At 38.1% G+C, this 16,489-nt stretch overlaps 1 protein-coding gene across 1 annotated transcript; it reads left to right on the top strand.

The window, feature by feature from the left end:
* The first annotated feature begins 14,692 nt into the window (after positions 1 to 14,692).
* LOC119289918 (late embryogenesis abundant protein 6-like) lies at positions 14,693 to 15,019 on the top strand. The gene has a single exon (XM_037569089.1). It carries the CDS (start codon positions 14,693 to 14,695, stop codon positions 15,014 to 15,016), a length of 324 nt encoding a protein of 107 aa, XP_037424986.1. The 3' UTR covers positions 15,017 to 15,019.
* The last annotated feature ends 1,470 nt before the right edge of the window (positions 15,020 to 16,489 follow it).

Here is a 16,489-nt window from a genome sequence, read left to right on the forward strand (position 1 = left end):
CGACATACCTAGCCAAAGGAATGGTCTCACATGGGTATTATTGCCAAGAAAAAATCCGAGGGTGGGAGCAATGATTAACTAATAGAGTGGATGGTACATTACTACCGGAAACGAAATTTATACCGTCCAATTGTTAGAATTTTGCAGTTGGGAGAAAATTGGTAGATCTAGGCTTGATATTGAATTGTGTGTTTCATGTTAAAAAAGAGATCAACAATTGTATGATCGCTTGCAAGATCCCGAGCACAGACCACGGTGGTTTCGCAGGAGCTATGGAGTCCATGATGGTTGGCGGGTTTTCTATGACGAGTCTTCTATCTTTAGGCCCAATGGCGGCCATTATCATTCCTCCAGGTCATAGAGGTCAATGGGAGACAGTTTTGCTTGATGAAGGAGCCCGTGGTGTTCATCTGTTGGGGTCTCGCCGGACCAAGTAGTTCGTCCCCTGCAACGGTGACGATTAGTGTCTGGTCTGTAATTTTTAGTGTCTTGGTGTCCTATTTGTAAATTTTACTGGCCACTGCTTTGACTAATGCAGTGCTAGGTACTTCTGGACCCTTCCCCTTGTTCAAAAAATTCAAGGAACTTTACCTCTAAGATTGCTTACAGGGCTTGCTTACTAGATATCCAACAGCAGGGAGAACCTCTATCTAAGCAGGTACCACAAGATATAAAGCAACTCTTAAAGCATGTATGGAGGAAAAAAGGAATGGTACCGAGAGTACAAACTTTAGCATGGGGGCTTTTAAGAAAGGCAATCCAACAGATATAAGAGCAGGTAAGTACTCCTCCCATATTAACAAGCATTCCGCCAGATGTGAGCGATAGGATAATGATATGCATCTTTTCTTGACTTGTCCGTTTGCTAAAGCTGCTTGGTTCTCTGGACCACGGTAGATCTGAACAAAATTTTCAGAGCCATGCAACTATTCCTTCTCTAATCACATCCATTTTAAATTCCAATCACCCATAAGTTTCCCTCACAAAGATTTTGACCCTTTTGTGGTGTATTTAGAGAGCCAGAAACGATGCTCTTTTTGGCAGGAAGTCAAACACTGCATTGGCAAGTTTATCAGGCAATGCAAGCCATTTGGAAAGCCATCTTGGGGCTACCATTAGAATCTGGGAGATATGCCTGAGTTGCATAGTTAAGTGCCCTTACATTAAGCCTTCAAGGGATATGGCAAACATGAACTTGAATATGGCTGGTTGGAGAAAGGAATTTGGTTCCTTAGTCATTTGGACAAAAATTGCTGACCATCCCGTGTGTGAAAATCCACTTATCGTGAAGGACGGCGTATTTCTGCCTAGTGAATTAATCCATCTAGCTTCATACACAACAAACTTATTTAGTTTCTTGCTGGCTTTTAGCTCATGAATATATGATGATCTGGGTTATTCTTTTCCAATAGTCTAAGATAGATTACACCATCTCTTTCTCATAAACCAACCGGCTGAACCACGATACCTGCCGCAAATGCCACGGTACACAAACCAAAATACTTGAACCGTCGGTTCAAACCGTCGGTTCAAGTATTTTGGTTTGTGTAGTCCATTGCACAAACTCATATGCTCGGTGTTGCTTTTCTTGCCAGCGTCACCACCAGATGTAAATAGCATGTGATTTTTCCTGTCGCTATAATTTGCCTCCTTGCCTTACGCATCCGTACGACAAGTCCCCACCTGTTGAGTTTTTTTTCCACAACAAATCTCACCGCATGAAGCATCACAACACATCCTGCACCGCCAATTAATTGTTGGAGTCTATGTCTCACTTGTGAGTCGTACACAAGCGTCGCGCGCAGCACCAGCTAATTGGGCGAGGCACATAATCACGCGTGTTGTATGGCCTTTTGTCACTCAATATTATCTCTTCATCTGTAGGCACGTACACAAGTTTTCTTTTTCTTTTTGTTCATTTCCGTTTATTTTTTCAGAAATATCGCAAGTACATCAATTTCTAAAAACTTAGTTCATTTAAAAAAGTTAAAAATACACACCATAATTTGATAAATGTTAACGCATTGCAAAAATTTGTTAGCGTAACTTAAAAAATTCTTGATATTATTAAAACAGTGTACATGACACTTTAAAAAATTGTACAATTAAAAAAACATGTCCTACCATTTTTAAAAATTATGTTTATAAAAATGTAATAAGTTTCAAAAATGTTTGTGATTTGAAAAAATTAATGTTCACATAACCTTTTAAAAATGTTTTATTGATTCAAACAATGTTCCAATATTGTGTTTGAAAAAAAACACATATTAAAATATGGTCTAAACATGTACCTGAGAAAATACTAATCATGTATGTGAAAAATATTAAATGTGCATAAAATATTTTAGATGTATACCAAAAATGCACAACGTATATGAAAAAAATAGACATCAAAACAAATATTTTAGAAAAATGTTAGTTATGTATTTGAAATGTGTTAAATGTGTATAAAAAATAATCCTGATGTATGTAGATGTGTGGTAAATAACCCAAATGCGCAAGTAAATAACCAAGATAGAAACAAAGAAAACGAAAGTAAAACCAAAAAGGAAAAATCAAAGACCAAATGCGCAAAAATGTGAAAGCACGATAAAAACACACACAAAATAACTCACCCACAACTATAATACCGCCCCGTTGCAGGCGAGCCGTAATTATCTGTTTGGATGTGTGTATTGGAGGGCTCCTTATTGAATTGTGTGGAATACCAGCTGAACAAGAGAACTGTGATGGACATTAATATGAATTCAGTTGTCTAAGTGCTAACTGACTCGGTTCATGGAATCAAGTGAGGTCTCAACACAAAATTATGTTTGGATTTCAAACTATGGAAGTAAAACATGAGTACAAAAACATGATGCTTTGTTCTATATGTATAAAAATAAAATATGTACAATCGGTGATGATAATTAAATGATTATTTGGAAAAAAAATATAAGACATTATTACATCCACTATACTTGGATGTAATAACGTATCATATTATGGGACGGAGGGAGTATTTTAGAAATGCAGGACGACAACAAATAATATTAATGCAACAACAACAACAGTAATTCTCTTACACCAACAAAGTACAACAAATAGTTCAAACAACAACAACAACAACAACAACAACAACAACAACAACAACAACAACAACAACAACAAATACATAGTTCCAAACTTCACAATATAGTTCAAATGGGTTCAAGTTCTATAAGACAAACAGGAAAGCATCATTTGCATAACGTCAAGGCAACAATAGCAGCCATGTCTTCCTTATGTGCATGGGCACTATCAATAGATACTTTATGGTTGACCTAATCCCACCCAAAACCACTTTCAATAATGACACCATATTGCTTTCGAACATCCTAAGCATTCCTAATATGTTGTCGTTTGTGATATCCTTGTAACACTTTTCCTTCACATTCCTTATAGTTGCATTGTAAACATGTGGTTTACGTCCATTTTATGAATGGTCACCCATGTTGTGATGATGAACAACTACCTCAAGAATTACAACATCCATCTCATCATCCCATGAGAGGTACGTCCTCTTTACTATTGCGGTTCCTTTAGCAAATTTGATAAAAAAATGCATATACAAGCAACAAAGAAAATCACATACCTATCAATGGCTGTCATTAAATAAATGGTGCATGGGAGTGCAAATTGCATGAAAAGATTTCATATATATTAATATCAAGATGATGCATGTACCAAAGAACACACAATGCACCATCACGGTCAGCTATGCTATCAGACAAAAGACCATCAGGAAGCGGCCTCCTTTGAGATATACATAACAACAACATGCATCCATGAATCTATTATACATGACCAACACACGACAAAATAAACCTTCAAGATCATGACCACGAGAATATATTTCATCATATCGAATCCATATTTTCTTACCTTAATTCAACCTCGTCTTATCCAATTTTTAGCCAAATCAGCAACAAGATACAACCAGGGTTGAAAGAATCTGCAAGAAAAGGAAACAAGAAAAGATCTGGCAGCTCTTCATATAAGGGAAGCAACAAGTGAAGCATGGCCAAAGAAAACGGAAAGTGGGGGCCATGGAAGGGGAATAAGGAGAGGGGAAAAGAGGGTATCTGGCAGCTCCTCATCCTTGGGAAGGGGCAGACGAGGTGTGGACCCAACGACAGATGTGGAGGTGGTCGATGGCATGGAGGGAAACTGGAGAGGGGGTAGGGGAGGAAGAGCGGTGAAAGATGTCTAGGTCCAGGACGCACAACCATGGAAGAGGAGACGGGGTGACAAATATGGTGCGCCATAGGAAGAGGGGAGTGAGCTACAGCAGTAGGGGATGCCGGTGTTGGCATACGAGGAGGTGGGGGCTATGAGAGGAGCTTACCTGCACACTGACATCGGCGGAATTCCCTGGTCGCCGCCTTCTCTTTGCCAGTCATGCGAAGAAAGAAGGGTTTCCCCTGGTCGAGTGGGGGAACAAAAAGGAATGTAACGTTATGTTTTACAGGAGGGGTGATTCCTAGCCGTCTCGGAGGAGGGCTCGGAAACGTGGGATAGAGTGGTGCGTAGGCACGATTTTGTGATTGTACTAGATCACTGATGGCGCGCGTTGCCGCGCCCGTCTATTTTTCCAATGGAATGATAGGACCTTTATGTATACACAATCATAAAACATACTATCAAAAACATAGTGACAAAATAACGCCGAAGTTACATTTGTACAAACTTCCTATATATTGGACATCAATTGGGAAGAGCCAAGTAGTGCCATGGTAGGGGATGATTGGTTTTTTTAACTCTTAACTTCAGTTTGCTTCAAGTTTGGTCTCACACCTGAGGTATTTGAATACGGAATTTGAGACCTCACTAAATATTCTTTTTTTTGTAATTGTTCATAATCAAGGAAGCATCATAGATGATTTCCCCTAATATTGTCAGAAGCTGGATCATTGAAAGCACAAAGCGTACACATGATAACAGTGGGTGATGTAAACATGCATTGCCATAACTTTGGATGATTCAGCCCTGGAGAACTGGCGGTCTACATATAGACAATAGTAATAGAGCATGAAATGATTTCGTGGTGATTTGGTAGTTATACAAGAACACAAAGTATGCGTACATAGGAATAGGACACTGTTATAATGTAATACAGGATTATAAATGCTGGCTATTCAGCTTTTCCCGTAGGAGAAGAGGCTAATATGCAGTGAAAAAAGTTGTAATTCAGCTACATGAAATTTCTCGGTTGAGTTCACCAGTTCAACTTTTCAGGGCCCAGGTGATGTTTCACAATCATTTGTGCCAAGCGGCATCGAGAGCCAGTGAACCCTAAATATGGCTGCAATTGGAGAATGTCTTTCAAGATGGAACAACCAACACAAACTGTAGCGAGTATACTATGTATATCATATTAAATGACAAGAATTTTGTGCAACATGCAAGATTTCCTTTTTCTCTCTACGAACATCGCCGCACATGGGGATTTATCTTCCAGATGTAACACTTCAATACATTATCAGTTTGCACTTGAAAAACATCATAATAAATGAGTATTCTCTCTGTCAACTTGTATTCCGCTCCTTTATTAGCAATCGACGGGACAATATCATGACCCAACTACTAAACAGTGCATCTTGCGACTCCCAGTGACAATTATTTTGTAGATATTGGCTTGGCAGCCTCAAAGTTGGCATAAAGAGTCATATGCATGAATAAATATAATAACGAAAATATATGATGTATCACGTAAATCATAATAATTGATAGCCTATCACTACTTAAGAGAACATACCTGTTTTTAGCATGGGTATACAGTACACAATGTAAAGCTCAGGTAACTCTATATAGCACCGCATCACAATATAAGAATGATTAAACAAAGAGCCAAAAGGAAAATGTCAACATTTTGTCCAAAGTAAATTCTAAACTGTAGAGTGAACAAAACCTATGAGTCGCAGAGTGAAAACATGTCAAAGCCTTGAAAAGTTGGGTTTTGTCGAACAAAGTGGTAGGAAAATTTAAAGTACAGTACATCAATTGATGGATGATGACAGAAGAAAAATTCAGGCAAGATAACAATTTCAAATGACAATATCACATTAAGGTTTGTGATCTGTATAACCCACCCCCACGCGTACATTGAGTAAGTGAGCTAACCTTTTCTACAAATAGAACAAGGTTTGTAGTAAAATTCTGTATAAAACAAATGTTGAGATTCGTCAAACAATTGCTCGAACTGCATCCTGTAAATGGCAAGCTTATTTGGTATGCATCTGCAACAAAAACAAAACCCAAGCAGGATGCAATCTGTAAGCATATCTAGGTAGCCTTCAATCACAAAGAACATTAGCATGTGCAGTCTGCATATAAACTAAGATTAAATATCTTGTGGAAAAAAGAAATAAAAAAGGTACAAATGATTTGCAGATTTCCGTGCTGAAGGATCTAGGTAAAACTAAGGAGGCTCACTTCCTTCTGAAACAGTGAATTTATATTTTCTCAGGAGCTGCTAAGAAAGGAACTAATGTGACATTGGACGGCTTAAAGAAGCAGATAACCATCCTCGTTGTGCATGTCGGCTTCAAATATTAGTTTCTACACAGCAGTTTGGAAAGATGTTTGGTTTTCGTACTAATTTCAAAAGATGAAGAGATAAATAAAAAATGAGCAATGGATACATAAAATAAATAAGAGAAATGCATAGACATTTATTAAACCTTGTTAGACAACAGATTCTTGAATTTCTCTTGATGCGGTTTCCCCTCAAAGTGAAACACAAGATACTTGGGCGTCCATTCCTCTGACAGAATTGAAGCGTCTTCCATGTGTTCAACCTTTCTCTGTCAAATTAAACGAAAAGATCTGTTTTTTCTTTCTGCTCAATTTTGTAAAAGAGAAAGAACCAATTAAAAACTTATCAGCCACATACAGTGCACACTTCAAACATACGACTCCATCATATAAAAGAAGAGAGAAATTTGAGTTTATTTGGGGTTCCGACGATAAGTAGAAAATATATATTGTGCAGATACTATGGAATTCACATGATTCAATCTGAGTGTATCTACGATCAATGTCAGGGGCCTTGTATTATGTCAAAGTTCTCACGTAATGAAGATATTCTTGTTCCTAATATACTGCGTGAGGTCGTCTGCAGCCATGTCTGAAGCATATTGCGTAAGTGGGGAATATGAGTTGTACCTGTAGCCAGCGTGGAGCAGTGCGGCAAGGTGATGACCATGTTGTGCGGCAGCGCACATGGGGATGCCGAGTTTGGCGGCGCCGCTGTTCGAGGTTGAGGTCGGGGGAGGTGCGCTGCCGCTCGAGGTTGACGTCAGTGTAGCGCGATGGCCTGCTAGACGAGGAGGAAGAGATTAGGCTAGGGGAAACGAGGACGGATCCCAAATCGGTGATGGCAGAGCCTACCCTAGTTCTTCCCGAGGGGTGGCCGCTCGTACCAACCTGTCGGTCTTGAGGCAAGTGGCGCACATTGGTGCCATGAGTGGCTACCAAGAACTGACGCTTCACAGCTTTTATGCCGGCGGGCCATCTTCAGTCGCTACCAATCCGGCAATCCCATCTCCCTGCCGCAGCAGCTGCTTGCATCCGCTCGCCTCGCATCGCTCCGCATCAGAGGATCGAATATCACTAACCCTGGCCGCCACGCGCAAGAGTGGTTGCGGGAAGGAGCAACGACGATAGGAAGAGGATACGTCTCGCACATCTGCTATTTTTCCAGATGGGTCGTGCTTGCAAGGGACGATTACAGGCCTCATAGGCCCAATTTACTCACAGAAGCCGAAAAAAGCCACCAGAGCAGCGGCCCGAAAAGCATTAGCGCTCGTTAGGATCGAACAAACCCACTCCGGATAGGATTAGAGACAATCAGACGGCACAAAACTCACAGAAGTGACGATCCAACGGCCACGAAGGCTAATGGCCTGAGAGGACAGGAAAAGTGCTCAGTTATAATGTATCTAAATTCCTTTGATTTCGGATGATTTTTTTGTTTCCAACCCAAATAGTTGAATTAAAATTCTAGGAATACCAAATATATATTAGGACCTCAATGGATATATGGAAGCATAGCGTAATAGGAATCACCACGGGTGACATATAGGCCCGTCAATGTCTCGCTTGACGCAACACATAGGGCAGGGCCGCCCCAGGGAGCGCGGGCTTAGTCGGCCCAGCTTGCGGGAGGCCACAAAAATTCTATTTGTATAACATGATCCAACGGAGTGATTGAAAAAATACGACCGTATATGTCCTTAAAAAAAGCAAATAGTTCAGTATATATTTGTGTGCAGTGAGCTGAACTGATTGCTTTTTGTGCTGAGGAAACGCAGATGCATATTTTAACTATCACTCTGTAGGATCATATTATTACAGTAGATTGATGATCCACTATATATAAAAAGCATTTAGAAATTGTTAAATGTGTATAAAAATGTTTCTCATGTGTACGGAAATTATATAAAAAAAATGTGTATGAAAAAGGCTGGTCATCTCAACTCTTATAAAAAACCGAGTTGGTGATGATGGCGTTCCTGCCATCTTGCAATATAAATCGTCCGATCTATACCAGGCGGACAAAAAGCAAACTATGGCAATTTTACAAAAAAACTACCCGCACCTCTTTTCACATTTGCAGATACGGTCTTTCCTCGTTCATCCTTATCTCCCACAACTTCATTGTTGAGCAACTAAAAAAGGGAGCCTCTAGAACAATCTGGCATGGTAGTCGTTGCCGGTGTCGTCCATCTCATGCCTCCGCTCAGTTCGACCATCAATCACCACCACGCCCCACTCCTCCTTACCTTATCTCTCATTTTTCTCGAGATATCATTAGTTTTTACACATGGGATTACTTCCTGATGGGTCCACAAGAAAAATGTGTTTTGTAAAAAAAATGCATCTTGATGTTCCGTGCAATGCACGGGCATCTTGCTAGTGTATCTATAAAATGTTACTCATGCATTTGAAAAAATGTTAAACCTCTATTTTAAAAACTTTAAATTTGGATGAAAAATGTTCCAAGTGTAGACCATGAATGCACAACATGTAGTAAAAAAGATGAATTAAAAAAAGAAATTTTGAAAAGTGTTGACCGACCGTGTACCAAAAAAATGTAAATCATGTATTAAAAAAATGCTAACCATGTATAAAAAATGTTCGTGATACATACCAAAAAATACAATGTATATGAAAAAGTAGTCTTCAAACACAAAAATTTGAGAAAATGTTAATCACCTATTTAAAAAAGTTAGACATGTACAAAACAATGTTTCTGATGTATACAAAAAATATAGAACATGTGTTAATAATTTTGAACATAAAACACAAATATTTAAAAATGTTGATCATATATAAAAATACTTTAATCATCTATTTCAATAATATTAACATGTATTAACAAAAGTTCCTGATATAAACCAAAACTGAATGATGTGCATGAAAACATTAATCATCAAACATCTTTTTTTGAAAAGTGCTAATCATGTATTTACAAAATGTGTAGCATGTGCGAAAATGTCCTGATGTATACGTAAAATGTACAAATGTGTAAGAAAAATGAAGACATTGGATGAAAAAACAAACAAAGCGGTGAAAACTGAAGAAACATAAAAGTAAACAAAATAAACACCTGAAAAACAAAGAAAAATGAAAACCCGAAGAAAAGCATGAAAATCGATGAGGAAACAAAGTAAAACAAATCCGGAAAAAAATGATAAAATTTAAGAAAAAATAAAATAAGGAGAGAAAATATTGAAAATATAATAGAAACTAAAAACCAATAAAAAAAGGTAGAATGAACAAAAGGAAAGAAAAGGTGCGAACATGAACAAATGAAAAAAGTAAGAAATAAATCAAAGAAAGAAAGAAAGAAAGAAAGAAAAATGCATGCAGTTGGTACCTGGTCAGGGCGGCGCGTGTGGCAGGGAGAGGAGACCAAGGCTGCAGCGCATCCAGGAAGGCGGAGCTGGGCAGATGGGCGACCGGTGAGAAATACACCTAGCAAATGCATACAAACCATAGCTGTGACCTGCAGGATTGCTCAGCTAACCTGCTACTTGCTAGCTAACCTGCTGCCCTTGCCTTGCCTTGTTTATGCCAACTAGTGCAAAACTTGGAATAGGAGAGAAATGTGGTAAAGGCCATGAAGCAGGAGAATGCCCACTCGTGTCGATTCAATATATTTATGAAATTGACAGGTATTTTCCCTATATTGTTGTTGTTTGGGAACATTTATTTCCATTGAAACAGTGGTTTCTTTCACTATGTCTCCTATTATTGTGTGTTAAGTTATTGAAGATTTATGTCGGTTGCATATCTATATATTGTACCCCAAAATTTTGAAGGAACTGGCAACTCTATATATATGCTTGACCCGTCCACACGGAAGCATTTTCAACTCCATATATCACTAGAAGCTCGTTTGGAGATGAAGCAGCATTTTCAGTGTGAATATGTTAATCGGGCTAGGCTGATTGCCATTTGTGTTTCGACAATATACTAAGACATAGATTAAAGCAAAATGGACCCTTCATATAAACTAAACTAACGGTATGTTAAAGCGCACAAGCCATTGGGCCTGCGCCACATGTTACCACGACTAGAAGCCGGACACCATCATCGTCACACTTTCTATGCAAAGGAAATTTTCCGGTACCTACTCCCTGGGTAGGTGCGCAGGCTAATTTCTGGCACATGCCCAGAGTCTAGGAACATTCAAGAACGATAACCGGCAACGGAAAGATGATTCAGTGGAATCCCCTATTTGCCGCTCGCTGCGTCGAACTGTCGACGCAACGCACAGAGCTGACGATCGAAGCGCTCAAGTGGGCCGACCCATGGCACTTTTCGGTTTTGGGAACCTTCAGAGTTTTCCAGCCGGGTTTTTCTGGTTTTGGGAAACTTATAGAAGGTTCCTTGAACCATTTTTTTCTTTTGTCGATTTTCTGTTTCTTTTTTTTCTCTTTTTCCTTTCTTTTCTTTTCCTTTTCTATTTCTTTTTTTTCATTTCCTTTACATTTCAAGTCCATTTTTTAAAAATAAATCAGGTTTCAAATATAGTTGAGAAACTGAAAAAATGTTCGTACTTTTAAAATATTTTCAATTTTGTAAAACTGTCGGGCTTACAAAACTTGTTCATAAATTCAAATAATGTTCACATTTTTAAAAAAGTTGTTCGGGCATTCCAAAAATTGTTTTCATTCTCCAAAAAATGTTCGGAATGTTTTGTTCATATTTTTGGAACTTTTCAAATAATGACCAAGATTTGAAAAAATGTTCATGTTTTCAAAAATTGTTCTTGTTTCCAAATTTTGTTCACGTATTCACAAAAATGTTCATGTTTCAATTTTTTTGGAATTTTTAAAATTGTTCTCCGTTTCTAACTTTGGTCTAAAAATAAAGTGATTTTAAAAATTGTTCTCACTTTGAATTTTTGTTCACAAATTCAGAAAATATTCATATTTTGAATTTTGTTCACAAATTCATAAAATATACTTTCATTCTTTATTTTGTTAAAAAAATCAAAGTTTGTGCAGATTTTCAAAAAATGTTCCTCTTATGAAAATTTGTTCAGAATTTCAATAAACAATTCACTTTTCAGAAAATGTTCACAAATATTCTTCTATGGAAAATTTGTTCATAAATTCAAAAAATGTTCTTGTTTTCAATTTTTGTTCACGTACTAAAAAATTGTTCGTGCGTGAAATTTGTTCGGGATTTTCTGAATTGTTCTCCATTTCGAAATTTGTTCTACAAATTTGGAATATGTTCATGATTTTGTTTGTCCACAAATTCAAAAAATGTTCATGTTTACAAAAAGGTTCAAAAATTCTCCCTTTAAATCCTGTTCAAATACCCAAAAAATGCATTTCAAAAACACTTCCCATTTCCAAAAAAATCACAAATTCAAAAAATGTTCACATGGTTAAATTTTCTTCTCAAATTAGAAAATGTTTGCTAATTTCAAGAATATTCATGTTTACAAATTTTGTTCACAAATTCAAAAACTACTTTCCTTACCAAAGTTTTTCACATATTCAGAAAATATTTATGTTTCAAAATTGGTTTACAAATTCAAACAATGTCTGCATATTTCTTTTTGTTCACAAATTATAAAAAGTCTGTTGATTTCAAAAAATGATCTTGTTTCCAAAATTTGTCACATATTCAAAAAATGCTACAGTTTTCAAAATTTATGCACATATTAGAAAAATGTTCATGTTTTTAAAATGAATTCACAAATTAAAAAATGCTCGAGTTTGGTAAAAACAATAGTTTGTAATTGTGAAAAATGTTCACTTTTTTATTTTTGTTGTTGCTTTTTCAAAAAATGATTTGTGTTTACAAGAAGTAGTTCATAATTTCGAAATTTTTTCTCATATTCAATTTTATTTGCCTTTTGTTTGCTTCGCAAATAACCTTTGTGTTCCAAAAAGTTTTTCCTTTTTCAAAATCACGTTTGAATTTTCTTAATTGTTTTACTCTGCCGCCTATAATAGATTATATATATCTGCCTGCCCCTTTTAGACACATAACCTTAGATAGTACAGTGGTTCTCTTGAGTGAGGTCTTGTTTTCGATCCTTGGCCAAGATGTTTTCTGCAATTTCACGATCTGGGTTTACTCTTTGCTGCTGCCGGTCTTTACTTTTATATTTGCGCGGCAGCTCTTTAACCAATTGGTCTTGTGTCGCAGTGGTTAGTGCACCGCGAACCTCTGTAGCTGGTCGCGGGTTCGATTCCCGGGCGCATCTTTTTCTTGCAACATTTTTCATCCCGTGAAGTAAACCGAATGGGCCGGCCCAGGTGAGAAGCCTCCTATGCGAAACCGCGACTACTTGCCGCAGTAAGCGGCGTATAGGAGCTCCCTGATTCAGTTTCTGTAACTTTTATTTTTAGCCAAGTCAGTTTCTGTAACTGGGCTAGCTAGAACGCACTGCGGACACATGGGCCTTAGTCCTTAGTTACCACCAGCCAGCAGCATTTTGTTTGCTCTTTGTGCCGTAGCAGGCCATTGCCTGGCTGAAGACACAAGGCGAAGGTGGGTGCTCCAAACCACAACTGTGAGACGCCAGTGCATGCACCTTTTTCTTTTGACATAATGGATTTTATTAACTCATTCGGCCTTTGCATAGTTGTGAACAATTTTTAAAATCCCAAAATATTAAATTCTTGAATATTTTAAATTCTTGAATATTTTAAATTCGTGAATATTTCGACAGCATAATAATTTTTAATTTTTAAAATTTACTTAAATTTGTGAATATTTTTTAATCCATGAATAGTTTTTAAATCCACGAATATATTTTTAGTTTTCATTATTTTTTAGAAATGTAAGGGTTTTTATATACAATGAGTCTCTTTTGTATTAACGAACTTTTTCTAAAATAATGATAGCCAAATTTCTATAAGAGAGTAGAGAAGCGATCGCACTTCATTACCTCCATGCACCATAAAATCCCATAATATTAAATTCATGAACATTTAAAATTCGTGAATATTTCTACAGCATATTAGTTTTTAATTTTTAACATTTATTCAAATTTGTGAATATTTTATAAAAATCGTGAATAGTTTTTAAATCCACGGATGTATTTTAAATTTTCAGTATTTTTTAGAAATGTAAGGGTTTTTATGTACAATGAGCCTCTTTCTTATTAACGAACTTTTTCTAAAATAATGATAGCCAACTTTCTATGAGAAAGTAGCGAAGTGATCGCACTTCATTACCTCCATGCACCATGATGATTGATTGGGAAATTCCATTTGGTTTTTGGGTGTATATACACCTCATATAGGATTTTTTAAATAATTTTAGAAAAAGTCAAAAAAGTTTGGAATTTGCTTTACAATGAACTTGACTTTCTTTCGCACTGTATATTTCTTACCATAGGTAACCATTCACATTTTTTGACCATATTTTTTTGTCTTTTCAAAAAAGTAAACGAGATTTTTTTTCTTTTTTGGAATTGTTTTTACTAGTACAATGGAATGTCGGCTTGTTTTAAATATTTCAGAATTTGTTTACTTTTTATTTAATAATTACAAATAAAATTCTCATAGGGTGTACCGGTAGACCAAAAGTTCCCTCCAGGACTGATTTGGTGGTATTCTCAACCCATCAGAGTTCAAGTGTTGGTGTTCGCATTTATTCTTAATTTATTTTAGGATTTGGTTATGCATTTAGTGGAAGGAGACGTTCCCGTCAATTACCAGACGTCTAAAGTGACTTTGTAAAATCTCAAGATGATCTCGTAGATATTCATAGGGCATTCATATGGGGTGAGTGTACGGATACATGTGAGGCTGCTAAAAAAAATCGATTCCTTTATGTACTTTCTTCGTCCAAAAATGCTTGTCATTAAAATAGATAAAAAAAGTATATATTTATTATTAAAATAAGTATTTCCGGATGAAGGGAGTACGTGTGACATTCCCTCGTCTCGAAACATCCGTCCGTCGGGCACCTCACCTCTGGGCAAAGGGACGAGGCATGCACGCAGCCAGCGCCGCCCCTCTGTGCATGCACGTTGCCCCCCACGCGTCCGGTACCCATTCGTCCACGCATAGGGGTCACACCCCATACATAATACACACACGCGCAGGCAATACACTTGCAATTTCCAGTCACAAGATCCAAACGATCGTAGAAACACAACCCAGCAAGCCCAAAATCAAGAGGCTCGGCGAAGATGCAGGCGGCGGAGGAGAAGGTGAAGGCCAAGACCAAGATCACGCAGGCCAAGGCGGCGGAGAAGGCGGAGGCGGCCACGGCGAGGTCGCACGCAGAACGGAAGCTGGCGCACGAGCGCGGCAAGGCCAAGGTCGCCGCCGCCAAGATGGAGCTGCACCAGGACAAGGTCCTACACCGGGAGGAGGCCATCGAGCACCACCTCCACAAGCACGGCGGCCACGGCCACCATCACCACAAGCACGGCGTCGGCATCGTGGCCGCTCCCGCACCGGCGCCCGGGGCCGGGGCGTACTACTCTACCGCTGCACGTCACCACTACTAACTAGCTAAGCAGCTCGCTAGCTAGATGGCAACAAGAAACTGCAAAAAAAAAAAAAGGATGGCCCGGGCGCGGCGTGTGCCATATGAACCCGCTAGCTATAAGCCTGTACTATGCACAGTTTGTGTTTGACATAGGCACGCGTGCTTTTCTATTTTGCACTTCGGTTGGACATTTCGTCCAGAGAAAGAAAGAAAGCGATCTCTTTTGTTCATTGTTTTTGAGATAGCTCGACCACTCATGTCAAGTGGTAGAAAGAAAGCCATCTGCTTGTATCGCTTCAATCGCTGTTTTTGCTGGTGATTATCAGTATACATCGTCAATCGCTGTTTGTATCGCTTCGTGACTTTTTTCTTTTCTTTTTCTCTTCACTTAAGCATAGCTTCAGTCTGATATGACTTAGCTCTTTGCCAACGTGATCCTATGGAGGGTGTGTATGTGTTGGTCGTGTGCATCCTGATTATACAGAGACCGGGTGTGGCTCATTGTAATTGTACCCCTTGATGCATATTATGAGTCAATAAAAAGATCTTTTACCAAAAAGATCTATGATTTAGAAATGTACTTTGAAAAAGCGGTAAATGAGGGCTCGGACAGAACGCCGCTAAAGACAACAACCGGAGGAGAGGAGATTTGTGCTGGGAGGTTGGATGATCTACGTTGCGGGCGGATTGGCTTGAGGAAGGAAACATGTGACAGTAGTAGAGATGACCTTATTTATTGTTATGCAAGTCATATACTCCCTCGGTTCTTAAATAATTGTCTTTCTAGCCATCTCAAATGAACTACAACATACGGGTGTATGTAGACATGTTTTAGAGTGTAGATTCACTCATTTTGCTCCGTATGTAGTCACTTGTTGAAATCTCTAAAAAGACAATTATTTAGAAACGGAGGAAGTAGTAGATATAGTACTGTATCATGATATGATACTCAATACTTTTTATTTAAATAAGACAGTGCCCGAGTGCTACAACATGATATTATCATGCATTAGCTTATGATTTTCCTTTCCCGGAAAAAGAAGTTTGTGATTTACCTGTCGATTGTGTAAATAAATGTTTATAAAATCCTACCTGTGATTTATTTTATATTTTGATGAGAAATTTGATAATAAATTGAAATAAAACTAATTTAGAAGTTAAGTAAATTTAGGTCATTGATTATTGTTAGATAATAACGAGAAATAAACGAGACAAAGAGACACGGATTTTTACGTGGAAACCCTTGCGGGAGAAAACCACGGACGCACGAAGGCGCAATCACTATGATGAAGGAGTATTACAAGCACGAGACGACAGGCCGTCTGAGGTGCGACTACATGGGGTATATAAGAGGGCAATACATGAGAGTCCTTGGAGGACAAGTAAATGAGTTGTACTCGTACGCTCGACGTCAATGCAAAGGCCCACACCGGTTGTACTACGTCTAGTCAACCCGGTACTAGAATTTGGATCACAATTTAACAATCTCCAC

Source organism: Triticum dicoccoides, chromosome 4A, assembly GCF_002162155.2.
Source record: "Triticum dicoccoides isolate Atlit2015 ecotype Zavitan chromosome 4A, WEW_v2.0, whole genome shotgun sequence".
NCBI classification, from domain to species: domain Eukaryota; kingdom Viridiplantae; phylum Streptophyta; class Magnoliopsida; order Poales; family Poaceae; genus Triticum; species Triticum dicoccoides.

Bases quoted from the DNA above. Each gene is read 5' to 3' on its own strand.
- LOC119289918 (XM_037569089.1), top strand. From the start codon at position 14,693: ATGCAGGCGGCGGAGGAGAAGGTGAAGGCCAAGACCAAGATCACGCAG.